Source organism: Heliangelus exortis, chromosome 17, assembly GCF_036169615.1.
Source record: "Heliangelus exortis chromosome 17, bHelExo1.hap1, whole genome shotgun sequence".
NCBI classification, from domain to species: Eukaryota; Metazoa; Chordata; class Aves; order Apodiformes; family Trochilidae; genus Heliangelus; species Heliangelus exortis.
Window position 1 is genome coordinate 13,847,686 of NC_092438.1, and position 15,673 is coordinate 13,863,358.

Below are 15,673 nucleotides of genomic sequence, written 5' to 3' on the forward strand. Positions count from 1 at the left end.
AGTGTGATCTGCATTTCTTTATGGTAAAAAACCATGGCAGCCTCTTTGCATCCACAATCCCATAAAGCATGTGGACCAAATGGAAAACAACTGGAAGTAAAATGCCACTGTGAAACAAATCAACTCAAAAACAGCCGAGAGTATCTTATCTTATCCAGTAGTTCATTCATTCCTCATAGAAAAGAAATGAAAATTTCTAGGTGAGTCAGATTAAAAAAAAAAAAAAAAAGAGAGAGAAAAAAAGGAAAAACTCCACACCACATCACCCTCAGCAGTTCTGAAAGGTTGTAAAGCACTAAATTCCTTGGAGTTCTGAAGGCAGCATGCACTGCACTGAGCAAAACAACTCAGCATGCTCCGAGCCTTTCCTTTGAAATTCCTTTATTAGCCCAACCTGGCTCAGGTAGTGAACAAAAGCAGTGGGGTGGGGTGGATAAATCATTAATCCTATGATGTGCAGTGCCTGAATTTCCTGGGTGAGCTGGAGAGCCTTCCTGCACAACAGGGATTTTGGGGTTGGAATTGGCTGCTATGGAATGTATTTCATCATTCTCTGCCTTGGATGCTTCCCCGTAGCTTTGGGTTTTTCCTTGCCTGTTTCTCCCCCAAGTCCCAGCAACTACAGTAGAAATTTATTGGGTTTTATGTCTGTAAATAAACGAAGGGAGAATAAGGCAAGAAGCAAGCAAGCCCGTTTCAAAGTAGAATCCTTTTCCCTGCACTTAAGGACAGGTTGCATTCAAATAAAACCCATTACTATTGAATAAATTTTGATTTTTTTTCTTTTAAACGGTTACTTTACCACTTTAAACTGAAAAAACAAACTGGAAAAACCTACTGGAAGTGGGGTTAGTCTTAACAAAAAATCAGCTACCACTGAAAAATAATTTTATTTTATTACTTTTTAAAAAAGCGACAGATAGAAGGGCAATGCCTGGGCATGAGGAACTCATGAAGTTACCTCTAGAAGTGTTTTTTTTTAGGTGTACCAAAAATCTTGCCACTGAGCAACAGGTTAAGTGTGGTATTCACTCATATTTTTGCAGCAACACACACTGAACTTAGATAAGGAGCATCCCAACTTCTTCTCTTCTATAAGCAGTACAACACCAAAGCTGATTATTTTTCAAAGTTGGAAATCAGCAAGCAGGCTTCATAAAACATTCTGCACCCAAATAATCCTTTTTGGAGCTACACCAGGAAGAACTATAGAATGACTTTAATGCTGAAAAAGCAGTTTCAAAGCATATGCTACCCATCAGAAAGGTAAATAAGGATAGGATCAGCTGGGCCAAAGCATCATTCCAAATGCACCAAGGCTCAGCACCACCAACAAATGAATTTATCACCACCTAAAGAGTAAATATTGATGGCCCCTGGAATGCAAAAGTGAAGGAGCTGAAGTCAGAAGTGCTGTGTTACACTGAAGCAGCCACCCAGCAGCCTCCAGATGAGCAGAATCAGGCTGCAGTGCATGCACAAGTCCCTCTGCATTACACAATAATGACATTCTGAGGGGAAAGAAATGAAGCCCCTGCAGTGCTATTCTGTCAGCTTTTGAAAGTAAATAACTTGGCTTCTGACAAGACAGAGACATTTTTTTCCTCCTCCTGCCATAGAACATTAATTGAGCTATGCAGCCATGGGATGTTTCCCAGAGACAGGACTCATACATGACAAGGAAAAAAACCTTAGGAAAGGAGGGGACACCCACTGAATATGTGAGCTTCCTGACTTTTCAGCCCCAAATTTTCAAACCAGGTCTGTTTTGACAAGATCTTGCTGTATGGGTGAACTTAACAGGTTTTTTTTTGTCTCCCTCTGTAATGCCTACTGAAACTTATTTCAAACAAAACCTTGAAATTCACATTGTCTTAGGAAAGATGGTGCCCATTATGAAAAAAAAACAACTTGCACTTTAAAACTTCTTGTCACTCCTTTGTGAAGAAAGTTTCACACCTATACTTGTAATTAACTTGAATTTATAGAAGGCTTACTGACCACAGTAGAGATAATGCAGATAGCTATAAAAGAGGAGGCAATGAGAAGCAAAACCAAAGCAGCAGAGTTCAAAGCTACAGAAAAATAAATTTTAGTTCAAGTCAGTAAGGAATCGAGGCAAGGCATAGCATAACTCAAAGCATACACAGACCTCATAAATATATAAGCAATGATCCTATTAAATTAATGCATAGTTATAAAAAAAAGGCATATTCAGGATGTTAAAGATACAAAGACCAACAATTTTTGGTGTGCTTTCATATAAAAAGCCAAAGGAAAATTTAGAACATGTTGAAAGCACTTCCCTTCTTCTTCACCAGCATCTGAATATCTGAAGTATTCTGGTTCTAAAGTACCACACACTTTCTTTTCTAGATCTGGGGGAAAAAAGTAGAAATCAGTGACTCACCAAGAATAAAAAATAACTCACTGAATGCTTCACTTCTTACTACAATATCTAATTTTGATTCTGCATGTGTTCAACACAAGGAGAAAGAGCAGGATGAAAACACAGGGAGATGTCTCCACAGCTGGAGCCTACTACAGTGCAAAGCACCAAAGGCCCAGCTACAACTCCTCATGATGCTGTAGCCATTAAATATGCTATTTTCTCTAATTAAATTCCCTGGGCTGCTGCACTGACAGAGTAGGAGGGGAAGCAAAATGTAAAAGAAGTCAATGGTGCTGCACCAGGCAACTGGGAGGTAAATGAGCAATGCCAGCAAAGAAAGGACAGGAGTTTCTCAGGAGAGCTCTTGTGCTCCACATCCCACTTTAAAACTGATAAATCAATCACAAATACACCTTTAAAATGCAGGAAAGCTTGAAGGATTCTTAGAGGGTGTTGACTTCTTTCTGCCAACGTGATTCTAAGTCTGTAAAGCAAGGTGATAAATTCTAGTGTCACAATTTTCATCACTTTCATCATACTATCTATTAAATACTTCAGGAATCTTTTAAATAAAATAGTAACATAATAATAGGATTTATTTACCATTCAGAAATATACACACTGCAAACAAAAAAACTTTATAGTCTATTTTTCCGTGGCTACTGACCCAAAAATCCCAACAAACAGAAAGAAATCTCTACTGGTTACCCTGAGAAAAACCTCACTTAAATAACCAGCACACGTTTTCCCTGCCATAAAATCCCACACCAATTTTTTTTTTCAGAAAATAACCATCCTTATACATATTTAACAAATACCAATTAATAGTGAAAACTCACAAATAGCTCACAACAAAAACTTGGCCATCACTTTTCAGCTGAAGTGTTCTAGAATGTTCAAAGAGCCCAGTGAGAAAAACAATGATTTTAAGGCAAAAAAATTCACCTGCTTCTGCCACACCAAAGCTCCTTTGCAACTGCTATTTATCTTCTATTCCCAAGCAAAAAGGAACCTTCTGAACAGACTCTGGTTGGTTGGGTTTTTTTTGTTTTTTTTCTGTTTGGGGTTGGGTTTGTTGGGTGGTTTGGGTTTTTTTTTTTTTTTCTTCTTTTTCTCTTCTGGTATTTAAAGAAGGAAGCACTTTACTAAAGCACCTCTTCTAGCTATTGTGGGGAAAGACTGAGCTTGTTTGACAAGGCTGTAGTTAAATGCCCCAACCCAGCTCTTATTCAAGTGCTGTTATAGTACTTGATCTCTAAGCCACTTCTCATTAGTCTCTGGAAATAAACAAAACAGCTCTTGTGAGAGGAAAGATGTGTAAACACTTACATTTGCCTTGAATAAGAGGTGGAGTTTCAAATGCCAGCTTGGAAGTTTATTGGGGAATACCCAATGATCTTATTCACCCTCATTAAGATCAACATAAAGGCATCACTCCTTACTTCTGCATTAAGACTATTTCTGGATGCACCCCCAACTTTTGAGGTCTTTTTCATTCGTATGCTAAAACTCCCTAAAAGTGTCACATTGCCCCCCCTTAGGTGTAAATACATCCACATTATCCTGTTTGTACTGTGAATATTTCTGTTTGAACCAAACCCAATTATTTACCTGACAAAGTACATTTTTTTACCCTGCACATAGGAATAAACCCTCATCGTGTTTCTACGTTTCTCCTGGGGCAATGAAGCTGGCTAAATTCATCAGAAAACCCTACAAAGATTGCCTGCCCTCTGTCTAGCAGCTACTGGACAATTATTCAAGGCCCAGCTGTAAGAAAAAACAGATGGTGAGTGAGCATTAGCAATGTGGACTTCTTTCACCTCATGCACTCATAAGCAGAGGTTGTGTATTCTCACATGAAAATTGCCACGAAACAGCAGACTGAGGACCAAAATTGTGCAAAGACTCCAATTTGTAAGCCAACAGGTGCTGAGAATTTTCATGAGCTCAAGGCAGATTTACTGATTTTGCAGGGGAGCCACTATAAATGGACTAGGTAAAGAAATAGTTTAAATAGTGTCATTATAAAACATCAGTTATTGAACTCAGCCAGCACATCCTTTGAAGACTCATTAAAGTATGAAATACAAAAGGCAGCTACTTAGAACTGCAAGTGTAATGGTGCCATTCAGTAATTGATGTGCTCGTGCTCTATAAAAAAAGGAGAATTGGATCCAGGAATTGTTCCTCCATTGTAATTCTTCCCACAATCCTAGCACACAGATAATCTGTTCTAATCTTTATTCCATTATTGACAATATTGACCAGATCAATTGGCAAGGCGACCAAATAAATCAACGTGGAATTAAGGCAAGAAGAAAGAATGTGATAAAAAGTCTTTCAGGCTCCTATAAATCATCAGATCCAGAAGCATGACATTAGCAACTGAGTGGGGAATTCAGCTTTTCTCCATAGTCAGAATGCTTAAGGCCCAAATAGAATTACACTAATTTACCATGTAAGCACTAACGGAGTAGCTGGAGTTCAGATGGAGGTTTTGTTGGGTTTCTTTTGTTTTTATTTTCATGGTGGATTCCTTTCAGCATTGCTACAAGAGCTGTACCATGAACTATTTTCTTGTTAAAGACAGCAAAGGTTGATATTGAAGTTTCAGTTCAATTGTTTTCGATCTATGAATGTCCACTATGAGCAATTGCTTCATTTAAGAGGAATTACCCTTTGTACAAATCATTCACTATTTAAAACAAAGCTCATCTATCATCATTAAACAGAAAAAAAAAAAAAATTACCAATTTTAAAATAATGACAGCAGCACTGTATATTGTGACAGGGAACATGAGGTGATGTTTCAAAACAACAGCTGACTTCATTACTTCACTCAGAAAACACCAACTAAATAATCCAACGTCCAGACAAACATATATCATAGGCAAATATTAATTAACAGAGCTGAGCCTCCATTATATAGGCTGAAACCCAACGTGTAGGTGGCCAAAATTTTCTGCAAAAATTTCTTCATGTCACCTTTTGCTGCAAGCTCGTGGCCAGAAAATATTTCTTGCATTTCTATGTTATATTAAGGAGGAAAAGAGAAAACAGATGTATTTAGCTGTTTGAAAGACAAAAAATATATTAGCTCTGCAAATCCAAGTTCCCTTTTCTTATAGATTTAAATATTTACAATGGGTCAAATTCTAACCCAGATGCATCCAGACTTTTCCCAACTGCCCCTTATTTTTGTAATGACGCAGTAAAAACCTCCACATCCAAACCATGGATCTTCCCTCTCTTTGTTGCTGCCACTGATCCAATATTTTGGCTTTAATGTTGCTCGAAAACTTTCTGCATACCTAAAGTTAGAAGCTAAGAGAACAGCCAAATAATTTCAGACAATTTCAAAGAGCTTAATTAATTCCCAGGCATCCCTAAGTTTTTGGTGGCTTTTTCAAGTATCTTCTCAAGATGTAATCTGCAATGGGACCTAGAGCTCAGTACTTCATTTATTTGCAACTTTGTTTTCAGCACTTAAACTACGTATTTTTAGGTAAAGCTTTCTGCATGCACAGCCTGTTTGAAAAATAAATCAGTTCCACACGTAGAAACATTATATACCAGCATAATCTAGAAGATAACTGAGAAAATACTTAAGTTTCTAATACTGAGAAACGTAGTAGAGCACTTCTGTGGATAAAATGTGGAAAACATTTATCCATTTATACTAAATAAATTGACCAAGCAGTGTTAGCTTAGCAAATGGCCAATATTAAATTACTACCAAAACAAATCTTTTGGGAAAATCTGTATCCAGCTCTATGGAAAAGCAGCATCCTCATGGCTACATAAACACTTCCTGACACAAAGACTGTTTGCCCATCTTGATAAGAACATGAAGGCTTTTATAGGCTCTCAGGAAAGACATAATATCCAATTATAAAACTTATATGTCACGGAAAAGTAGAGTATTTAGCAGATAGACACGAAAATAAAGAATAAATTTTTTTTCATAGGTCCTAAAAAGATAGGTTTCACAATTGAGAGAGTGATGAATTAATTTTAATTGAGGCTCAAGTGAGCAGCCATCTGAAGTGCAGTTTTTAGAGGAAAAAGTACTCTCCTAGACAGGTTCACATAATGTCTATGTACTGGTGGTCACAAGGTCCAGAGGCAAGGGAGAATCAGCAGTTATTAAGTTGCCAGATAAAGCTTTTAGGTTACCAGTATTTAAGATCGATAGACAGCTTTATAGAGTGAGGAAAACATCTCCAGTTTGACAGTTTCCCTGAGTGATCTCTGCAGAAAACATTCAAAACACTGAATTGCTAGAAATCAGCAGATATGGGCATAACAGAAAAAAAGCACAAGCAGGGTAAAAGTTTATTAATGTTTTCCAGAAGTAGCAAATCCTTGTTTTCCTTTTCTATTAAAACCCAGAAACCTATTACGTTAGCTTGTTAGGTAATGGCACTACAGTGACATTTTCTTTTTGCCTCAATGATTTTGAGATAAAGTAACATTGTTTCTAAAGAAATATCAAAACCCCAAAAGATAAAAGCATAAGTCATATTGGAATTAAGATGATAATGATCTGACTCTCTAGGAATCCAGAATAACTAAAATGCCAAGCAGCAACCAAAAGAAGCAACAAGCACAGAATTTTGAAACTGCCAGAATTATCACGAGGCATTCAAATAACTTTTAAATTTAAATATCAGTGCAACTAATACAGGTGGAATGATTCTAAACTGGCAATAGGATTAAAATGATGAGAAAGCCAACACTTAAAAAAAAAATAATAAAAAAAATACTTGCAATATGGCAGTTAATCCACTTAAAGAGTTAAAAATTATCCCCTAGATATAGCACTTTGTAAAGTGCATTAGCAACCACTTCTCTTTCTCTCAAATGGAATAGATGGGATTGAATTCACTATTTTCAAGTAATCATTATGGCTGCACAATTTCTTAAACCTTAAAGCAGTGCCATGCTAGGGATGTGTTTGCATAATGATGCTGCAATAGCTGACACAGGGAGGGGGGGAGATCCAAACCTCATCTTTCTGGTGTCCTTTCTCAGCTCCTCCTGTGCTCATGCTGACCTCTCACCTTAACTCACATTTTTCCCTTCCAAAGCTGCATCTTTACCACACAAATTGGTGTTTGGCAAACTCAAAAGAAGAAACCCAACAAACCCAGGAGTACGTTTCATACACAAGCAGTGAGTGCAAGAGTCACACCGGATCATTAAAGCTGATCTAGAAATGTTATTTCCAAAGCGTATCCAGAACACAGAACTGCTCAGGAGATCTATTTTAATTATGACATGGAATTGATTTAAATATTAAATACATCATGTTTATCTGATGCACATTTTCAGTGCAGACAGAGGAATCCCTTCCATATGCGTGTATAATCTAGGGCTTATACAAGAATCTTTTATTATGCACTCCCACCCTCTATGTAAAAAATGGTTTATACTACACTATTGAAAAAAAAAAGGAAAAAATAAAAAGCAGCAAGCTATAAAAAGGTTTATATCCTGGAAATACTTAGGCTCTGTTAATTAATTATTAATAGAAAAAACATTCTGAAATAAAAATAGGATTTAAATCTATTTTCTTTTAGCTTTAGGAACAAAAAGAAATATTGCAAAACATATTTCAGGAATTTGTAGGTGCAGAAATGAAGTTAAGGACTGTTGCATGGAAGTAAATATGTCCATAAATTACTATAGTGGAAGTGGGAAAAAAACACACTTTTTTTTAAAAATGGGCACAAGAATTTTTTTCTCCTGAAGTTTCAACAGAAAGTAGCAGAATAAACAGAATATCATTTTTGCATAATAACATGCTTCTGTCTTAGCTCTAGATACTTACTAGATGATTTAACAGTGGACTTGGATAGAAAAATAAGTATAATACCATGATGATGCCAAATTACAAGTTTAAAAAAATTACTAATTATTAGCCACTTATTTATTCCATGTTATATCAGAGAAGGGGTAGCAACTAGTAAATAATATTGGAAGGGAGAGAGATGGAAATACTTAAAAAAAAACCCTGGAAGCAAAATGAAGTGAAATTGTTTTGCTTCCTTTTTATTATTTTTAATTTAGGAAGTGGCATAATTTTGCTGATTAAAAGATTTTTGAAAAACCCTTTCATACGCATACTTCAGTGATGGAATTATTAATTCTTCACAGACACAGCTTTATAGATCTTTTTGTCTTTTTCTTTTGGCGAGCTGAAAAATCAGCTTGATTTTAATCAGCAGCACGACTTAAAATTCCTGCCTTCAAAGAAGGCTTAAGCAATATTGCCATTGGGCACCTTTACATTAGAAGCATAATTTATGCCTGCATGTGAAGAAAGAGCAGCCCTTCAGTGCTGAAACTCTGCTACAATATCCACGAGAAACGCAAAGTACTGTGTTAAAAACCCAGAAAGAGCAGCAATAAAAACAGAGCAAAAAAAAAAAAAAAAAAAAAAAAAAATATATATATATAGAGATCCAAAGGCTTTGTTAAAACATCTTCCCTCCTCTCAGCATCCTTAACCGCAGGCACAACACTCACTCCACGCACCGGAGCAACATTTAAACCCCTCTCTTCCCACAAAATGCACATCCCGGGTTACGGATCCCCCCGAAGGGTGCTGACAGAGCAGGCACCAGAGGAAAAGAAAAAGTTAAGGCAAACTTACCTGCTGTAAGTACATAAAAGTCAAGGCACAGGAGAGCTGGGGACACATGCCCACGTTCGGCAGTGCCACGCAGGTTGCACCCGTGAGGGGATGCTGCATGGTGTTGCTCTGAAGTCTACGTAGAACAAGTGAGGGGGCTTGCATGCAAGCACGTTTGCCCTATCTTGTCACTACGTTTTTTTTTTTTTTTTTTTTCCCTTTGGATTATTTCAGTAAGAAATGGTCTTTCTTGAACGCCTTTCCCCCCCCCCCCAACCCCTCCCCAGCACTAGCTTGCTACATTCATTTGTCAGCTAAGGCAACTTGGTAGATTTAAACTATGATTTTTTTAAGAGAGGGAAAAGAAAAAAAAAAAAAAAAGAAGAGACAGCCTGCAGCCTATTGATGAGCAAATGGAAGTTCCTCAATGACAGAGAGGCTGAAGCTTGTCTCACAACGGGAGCTGCTGACTAGGAGAGAGGCAGATTGAGTCAGGGAGGCTCAGTCGGCTGGTGCTGATGCTGCACAGCTTCTCATTTGTCAAATGGGTCCTAGGGCAGGGTCTCTACCACTCACCAAAATTCAAATACCGCGTTTTAAAAATCCCTGGAGAGGATGGGGAAGGAGAGCAAGTGAGCGTGCTGCATCCCAGGCATCCATGAGATGTGGGCAATTAGTGGCATTGCCCAGCTGGGACTCGCTGCCTCTTAGGATTCTGCACGCAAGCATCCACACTCACACACTTCTTTTTTTTTTTTTTTTTTGCCTCCCAGGACTCACACCTGACATGAAAAGGGCTTTCCCCTTCTAAGAACAAAACTAGGAAGCACAAAGTGGGGAAGGGAAAGGGAGCTCGTCAAGAGGATTCCAGTAAATACAGAGTGCTCTCAGTAAATGAGGTGTTTTTTTTTTTCCGTACAAATTAATTACCGAGCTACGTTTCACTCACCACCTGGTTTCTCAGAGAAGCCTAAAAAAGCATTACAGAAAACCACAGAAATATCTGTGTAACCACTGTAGCAGAAACATTAAGGAATGAAACAAAATTCTATGGCATCCTGGCGACTTCACTGAGGGGGTGGGGCAGGGGGGGGAGGGGAGCAGGGCTTGGATAAAGGCAGCATCTGAAAATGAGTCTAAACCTCTCCTCGTCTCAAATTTCAAATTTATTTGACAGCTAGACAAGCTCTTATCAAGGACTGCCCTATCAGGTAACATGGGAGAGATTACATTTGCAATTTTCAGAATTTAATGTTTACTTTTTACTTGGAGAGCTCTACATCAAATTAGTATTCCACACTTGCAGGCTTCCCCCCCCACCCCCCTTTTTTTTTTTTTATTTTATGGGGTAATAATTATTCATTAGTAGATCTAGTTAGTCTTTATGTAATAAAGTAGGATGTGACCTGCAAATCAAATAATTTATATTACAGCTTGTCCTTGAGGTCCTATAATACAGGTCTCTTACTTTTTCTTAGATACAACTCAAGTATAAGAGAAAATACTACTTTTTAAATGAGAATTTGACAAATGAATTCAATATTAACTCTCTGGGAAAAAAAAAAAAAAGGTCGAACCTCAAAGCACCACCTGAGGTTTTGAAGGGATTTCTTTTAAAAGGACTCTGCAGAAGATTTTAAAATTACCTATTTTATATCTCTCTCCCACAAACACACATCTTAGATCAAAAGTTTAACAACTATAAATAAATAACCCACATACAAGAGAAGTCCATTTCACCAACAGCATAACTCCTTTTATATTAAGATCTACCTTAAAAAAAAAAAAAAAAAATATACGTTTGACAGGAAACATACAAAAAAAGGTTACTGCAACTCAGGCACTGTAGAAATTAAAATAAATTCATTTTCATTCTACATATGTGCACACCACATACCTGCACCCACACAAGCTTCAGAGACTGATTTAGATCCACTACGTCCTCTTCATGCAAACCCAAAATTTTTCCAGCAGAATCAGTTATTACACAATTTTCTTTCTCCAAAGCAGCCAATGCAACAACCCCAATGTATCTAGAACTCAGCAATTAACACCAGAACAACTTACAATACAAAGATTGCTTTGGGCTTAGGAAACATCCATGATTTGGCAGTTTATCATGGACTGATTTAGAACAGCCCAGACTATATCAAGACCACAAAAAATAAATTAAATTGAAAAAACAAAAAAAACAAATCAAGAAAACCCCACACACACACCACAGAACAAGAGAGAGTGAAAAGGAGACATGAACTCTCTCTATGCCCTTTCTCCTTTTTTCATTCTCTCTGCCTTAAGCAGTCTCCTGTTCTGACAGGAGAATGTCATGCTTTTCTTCTTTTTTTTTCTTTTCTTTTTTTTTTTTTTTTTTTTCAAGCACAGAAAGGCTCTTACTCTGCAAATGCCCTGAGCTGATAGAATTTTCCCTTCAGCTCATTTTCATAGGAAATACCATAAATAATACATGCTACTTCAAGAAGACCTTATCAGAATGTTTAATGAAAAACAAATACGTTATGTAAGGAGGCAAATAACCACCTCGTTCCACATTATGTCAAAATCCAAGGCAGCAAGCTTCCTAGCCAAACATTTTGGAACTATATAAGTCCATCCAATTTCCCAAAGTGAAGTTCTGGAACATGGAGATGGTCAAGCAAAGTTTCTTCTGTCCACTGCACTACTTTGCAGCTAAAAGGACATTCATAAAACAAATTAAACTCTTACAAAGCAGTGTGTTAACAATTACTTCAAGATAATTTAGTGGTGTAAATAGAGCCAATATTCACTGTAAATTTACATTTCTCATTGGTCTAGTAGCCTTTATTTTCACACATGTCAAGCTGGGAAAAGTGGTCCGCAAATACTATGAATACCTTGCATTCATATATTGATATATTGATATTATTAAAACAAGAACTTTAATGCTTTAACTATTCAAATCCTCTATACACAGAGAAACAGTAGATAAACATAATTCAGCAATGTAGGTGACCTATAAAAGAAGATTTTTCAGCCTGATGTGTGCTAGTTGAAGAGAGGCAAAGAAAAGGTTTTACCCATTTTTATCCCTTCCAAGGATAACTTGTCATTATGTCGAAAAGCAAAAAGGTAACAAAATGCATTTTTTTAATAGAAATAAAATCAATGTCTCTTCTTTAGCCATTTCCTTGTTTATACCCACTCTTCTACCAACCCCAAGCCATCAATCACACCTACAGTCCAACTTCTGGCTATATATATATATAAATATCTACAGCAAGTACCACCACAGAGTTGCCAAAGGTACAGGGATGGCTGTACACAATCTGACCTGTGTCCTCATGCCTGCTGATACTGTCACTGGAACTACTATGCAGTTTCAATATCTCATGTGCAAATTACCAATAGCTGTATTTTCCCTTGTTCTAAAAAAAAAAATAAAATAAATGTGTTCAATTGCAAAGCAACTTCAGGGACAGCACCTGGCATCTGCTAGTCCCCTCACTCCTGCTCTGCTGGGACAACAACTGAACTCAGACAACCCACATGCAGTCACTGATATTGTCAGTGGTTGATATTGTCAGTTAGATACCACTTAAAACTAATCAGAAGCCTTTTTCTAAATAATAGACTATCAAGCTACAAAACTCACAAAATCTCAGTGCCGTGAGAGCTGAATGACAAATATAGAAATAAAAAGTTATTCCCCAGTGATAACAGCTAAGTCCAAGGTGCAATGCCCACTACACCACCATGAGAAGCAATACATTAATGTATGGAAATAACATTTTCCAGCCTGTTTGGGTTGTGTCATGGCACACAGCACAGGAAAGAACTTGCAGATACCCACCCATGCCCCCCATCCAATGAGACTGCCATCTAAAAAGTACCAAGAGCAAAGTGTGGATCAGTCTTGAATAATCAAAGAAAAACATGAGAACAATCTCTGAAACCAAGTCAGAGAAACCAACATCACTTCCCACACAACTGACATACAAAACCTCTTTCAAATACATTTTTTTTATTTAGTAAAACATGTTCCATTTAAAATCATCCGTCCAGTTTGTTGTGGTCTGGTAATCAACATCTTAAGTCCAAATTTCACGTCTATAAATATTTTGGAATTATATAATATATTTTGGACTGTCTAATCAGTCAAAAAACATCAAGTAAAAAAACATCTGAAAAGAGATCACCTTCAAGACCACAAACTCTTTGAGACTTTGAACTTGTACTAATAGTACCCTACACTAATAAGTTTATATATATAAAAGGCAAACAGGATTATAAAGATAATTATAAGATTTAAAGGATATCTTCAAAAAGAACGTGTTTTCTTAACTGTATAAAAGGGTTGATATAGTATAAAAATAATTCAGGCAAGTGGTATAGAATCTAATAGCAATGAAGGCTTTAAACACTCCTTTTCTAACATCATGTGAAAAAATAGCTCCCAAGCTTTCAAATCAGGAAAAGCAGCATATTAGAAGCTTAAAAATAGCTATTTCAAAATAGTTATTTCATTAACATATTTTGACAAATTACTAGCAATCAATTATGTACTTTCCTTTCTTCTACATGCTACTATTTTCTTATTTGTGATATTTTTGTTGTTGCTGGTTTTTGTCAAACAGACTAAATAAAAGCTATTCCCTCTATTATTTTTAATTAATGGGCAACACCTCATCCATCCAGTGATATTTCCTTGAAATGAAAATCCCTCTTTCTAATTTAAGCTTTCTGTTAAGATTCCTCTTCTTTACTAGGTCTTTGCACAAAGATCAAGACATTAGAGAGGCTCGTGCTTACCTCAGGCAAATGAGCAGCACTAATTTTCTGTATCTATTAAGCAGGGTGTTACATCCATTGCCTTCTTCAGTATTTCATACCCAGTTTCTACAAAACCTCTGCAGTCCAGTTAACCTCTTCACCACCACATTGTGTTTCATTCAACAGCCACCATCCACATTTTTCACATCAGAAGCCAAGAGCTCTTGCTCCTAAACAACGTGTTTGGAGTGGGCAAGGTGGACAAGGTGAAAAAAAACAAAACAAACCACCAAATGTTTAGCTCTTAAAGACTTAGAGGCACTTGAATACAGATTTATAGGTCTTATTTTTACTGGCCTCCAGTTTCTGGATATTCTGTAGAAAGCAATGAGAGGGGTGGGGATGGAGGGGAGAGGATGGAAAGAATTCAGGCCTAACCACCCCTTGCTTATGCGGGTTTACACCGAGTGTCTCTACAAAAAAATCAGGATATTTAGTCGTGATTTTTCACGGTAGAAAGCAAGGTTAGCATCCAAACCTCAGAGTTCTCTCTTTTTTTATTCCCTTCTCCGCCCGGCGGGGTTTCCGTGCCGGCGATGCGTGCACAGCTATAGCGGGATCTCCATCTAGTGGAGACACGGCTCATACCAAGTGCTCAGTGCCATACGAGCAGCTCTACCCGATTCCTGGGGGTGTAACTGAGCCTGCTCTGCCATCTCCATAGCTTAAAAAAGGTAGAAAAAGCGTTTTAGGAGGAGATTTTTGTGTCCACAACGTGCGCCTGCCCTCAGGAGCGCACCCAAGGCACGGAGTGGTTTTCCTTAAATCGCCTCGGGATGCTTTGTGCTGCTCTGTCCATCTGTCCCCATCCACTTTTTAGTTGCCAGCAAAATGCAAAAGGTGGTAACTGAAGTAGCAAAAGATTTCCGAAGGCACTCATGGCCCAACACCCCAGAAAAAAGGAAGAATTGCTCTGTGCAGGGCAGGCAGGAGGAGGTGCAGCAGCCCCGAGTCAGGAAAGCTCAAGGTTAATATTCAGGAAAGCTTAAGGTTAATATTCAGGAAAGCTTAAGGCAATTACATATTTACAAACAAAACAAAAGCAGCTTTATCTCAACCTTTTTTACCTTTGCAGTATAAATTCAGGAAGTAGGGAAATAGAGCCAAAAAAGTTAAAGAGAAATAAGGCAACAAAATCTTTTGCCAGTCCCACTCAAACCTCACCTAGAACAAAGGCAGTGAAGACACCTGGTATTATTTTCAGAAGCAAAGACTGCTCTCTTTAACTTGCACAACACCAAATAAACTTTTTCAAATAGACATATGCAGAGATTCTTAAAATCTGACACAATCTGCTATGAACCTGCTTCAAGAACTAAAGAACCACCTTGAGAGCTACGTGCCCAGGTAGGGACATGAAAATAAAAATACTTTCAACACAAAACAGCAGCATCTGGGTTTTAATACTAAAGCATAACAAACATTTAAGTTAAAGAAATTTCCACAGAAAAATGAAAAAAATTAGTCTGAGGATTCAATTTATTCTAAGTGGCTCCAATTTTTTTTTTTTTTTTTTTTTTTTCAGTTCTTAACTTTTTACACATCTCCAAAGACCCTCAGATTAAATCATAAATCTGAAAGCCACTTACCAAAAAAAAAGAAGTACTAACTTGCTTGCAACCATATAGAAGCTTAAGAATGTATCCCCTCAGAGCTTCTGGTCAGGTAAGGATCCCTTGCATTGCCCCACCTCCATAAATGCACCATAATTTATATTAAAACTTTTTTCCTTAAAACTACATAGAATAAGACCACAAAAACCCAAAAACACACCTCAGAAAACAAACAAAACCCACCCACCAAAAAACACCCCACAAACCAACCAACCAAAA

The 15,673-nt window shown here is 37.3% G+C and overlaps 1 protein-coding gene across 33 annotated transcripts in view; it reads right to left on the reverse strand.

The window, feature by feature from the left end:
• The window catches only part of RBFOX1 (RNA binding fox-1 homolog 1), a 597,988-nt gene that overhangs the window by 222,405 nt on the left and 359,910 nt on the right, over window positions 1–15,673 (reverse strand). For 26 of the 33 annotated variants that reach the window (XM_071760503.1, XM_071760508.1, XM_071760526.1 and 23 more), the window contains exon 1: window positions 9,054–9,282. The exons of 6 other annotated variants lie outside the window; for them this stretch is intronic. In XM_071760503.1, the coding sequence (XP_071616604.1) occupies window positions 9,054–9,197 (144 nt within the window). In that variant the 5' untranslated portion in view covers window positions 9,198–9,282. Of the gene's footprint in view, window positions 1–9,053; window positions 9,283–10,929; window positions 11,066–15,673 lie in introns of those variants that run through there. One more of the 33 variants, XM_071760529.1, reaches the window with a different exon arrangement.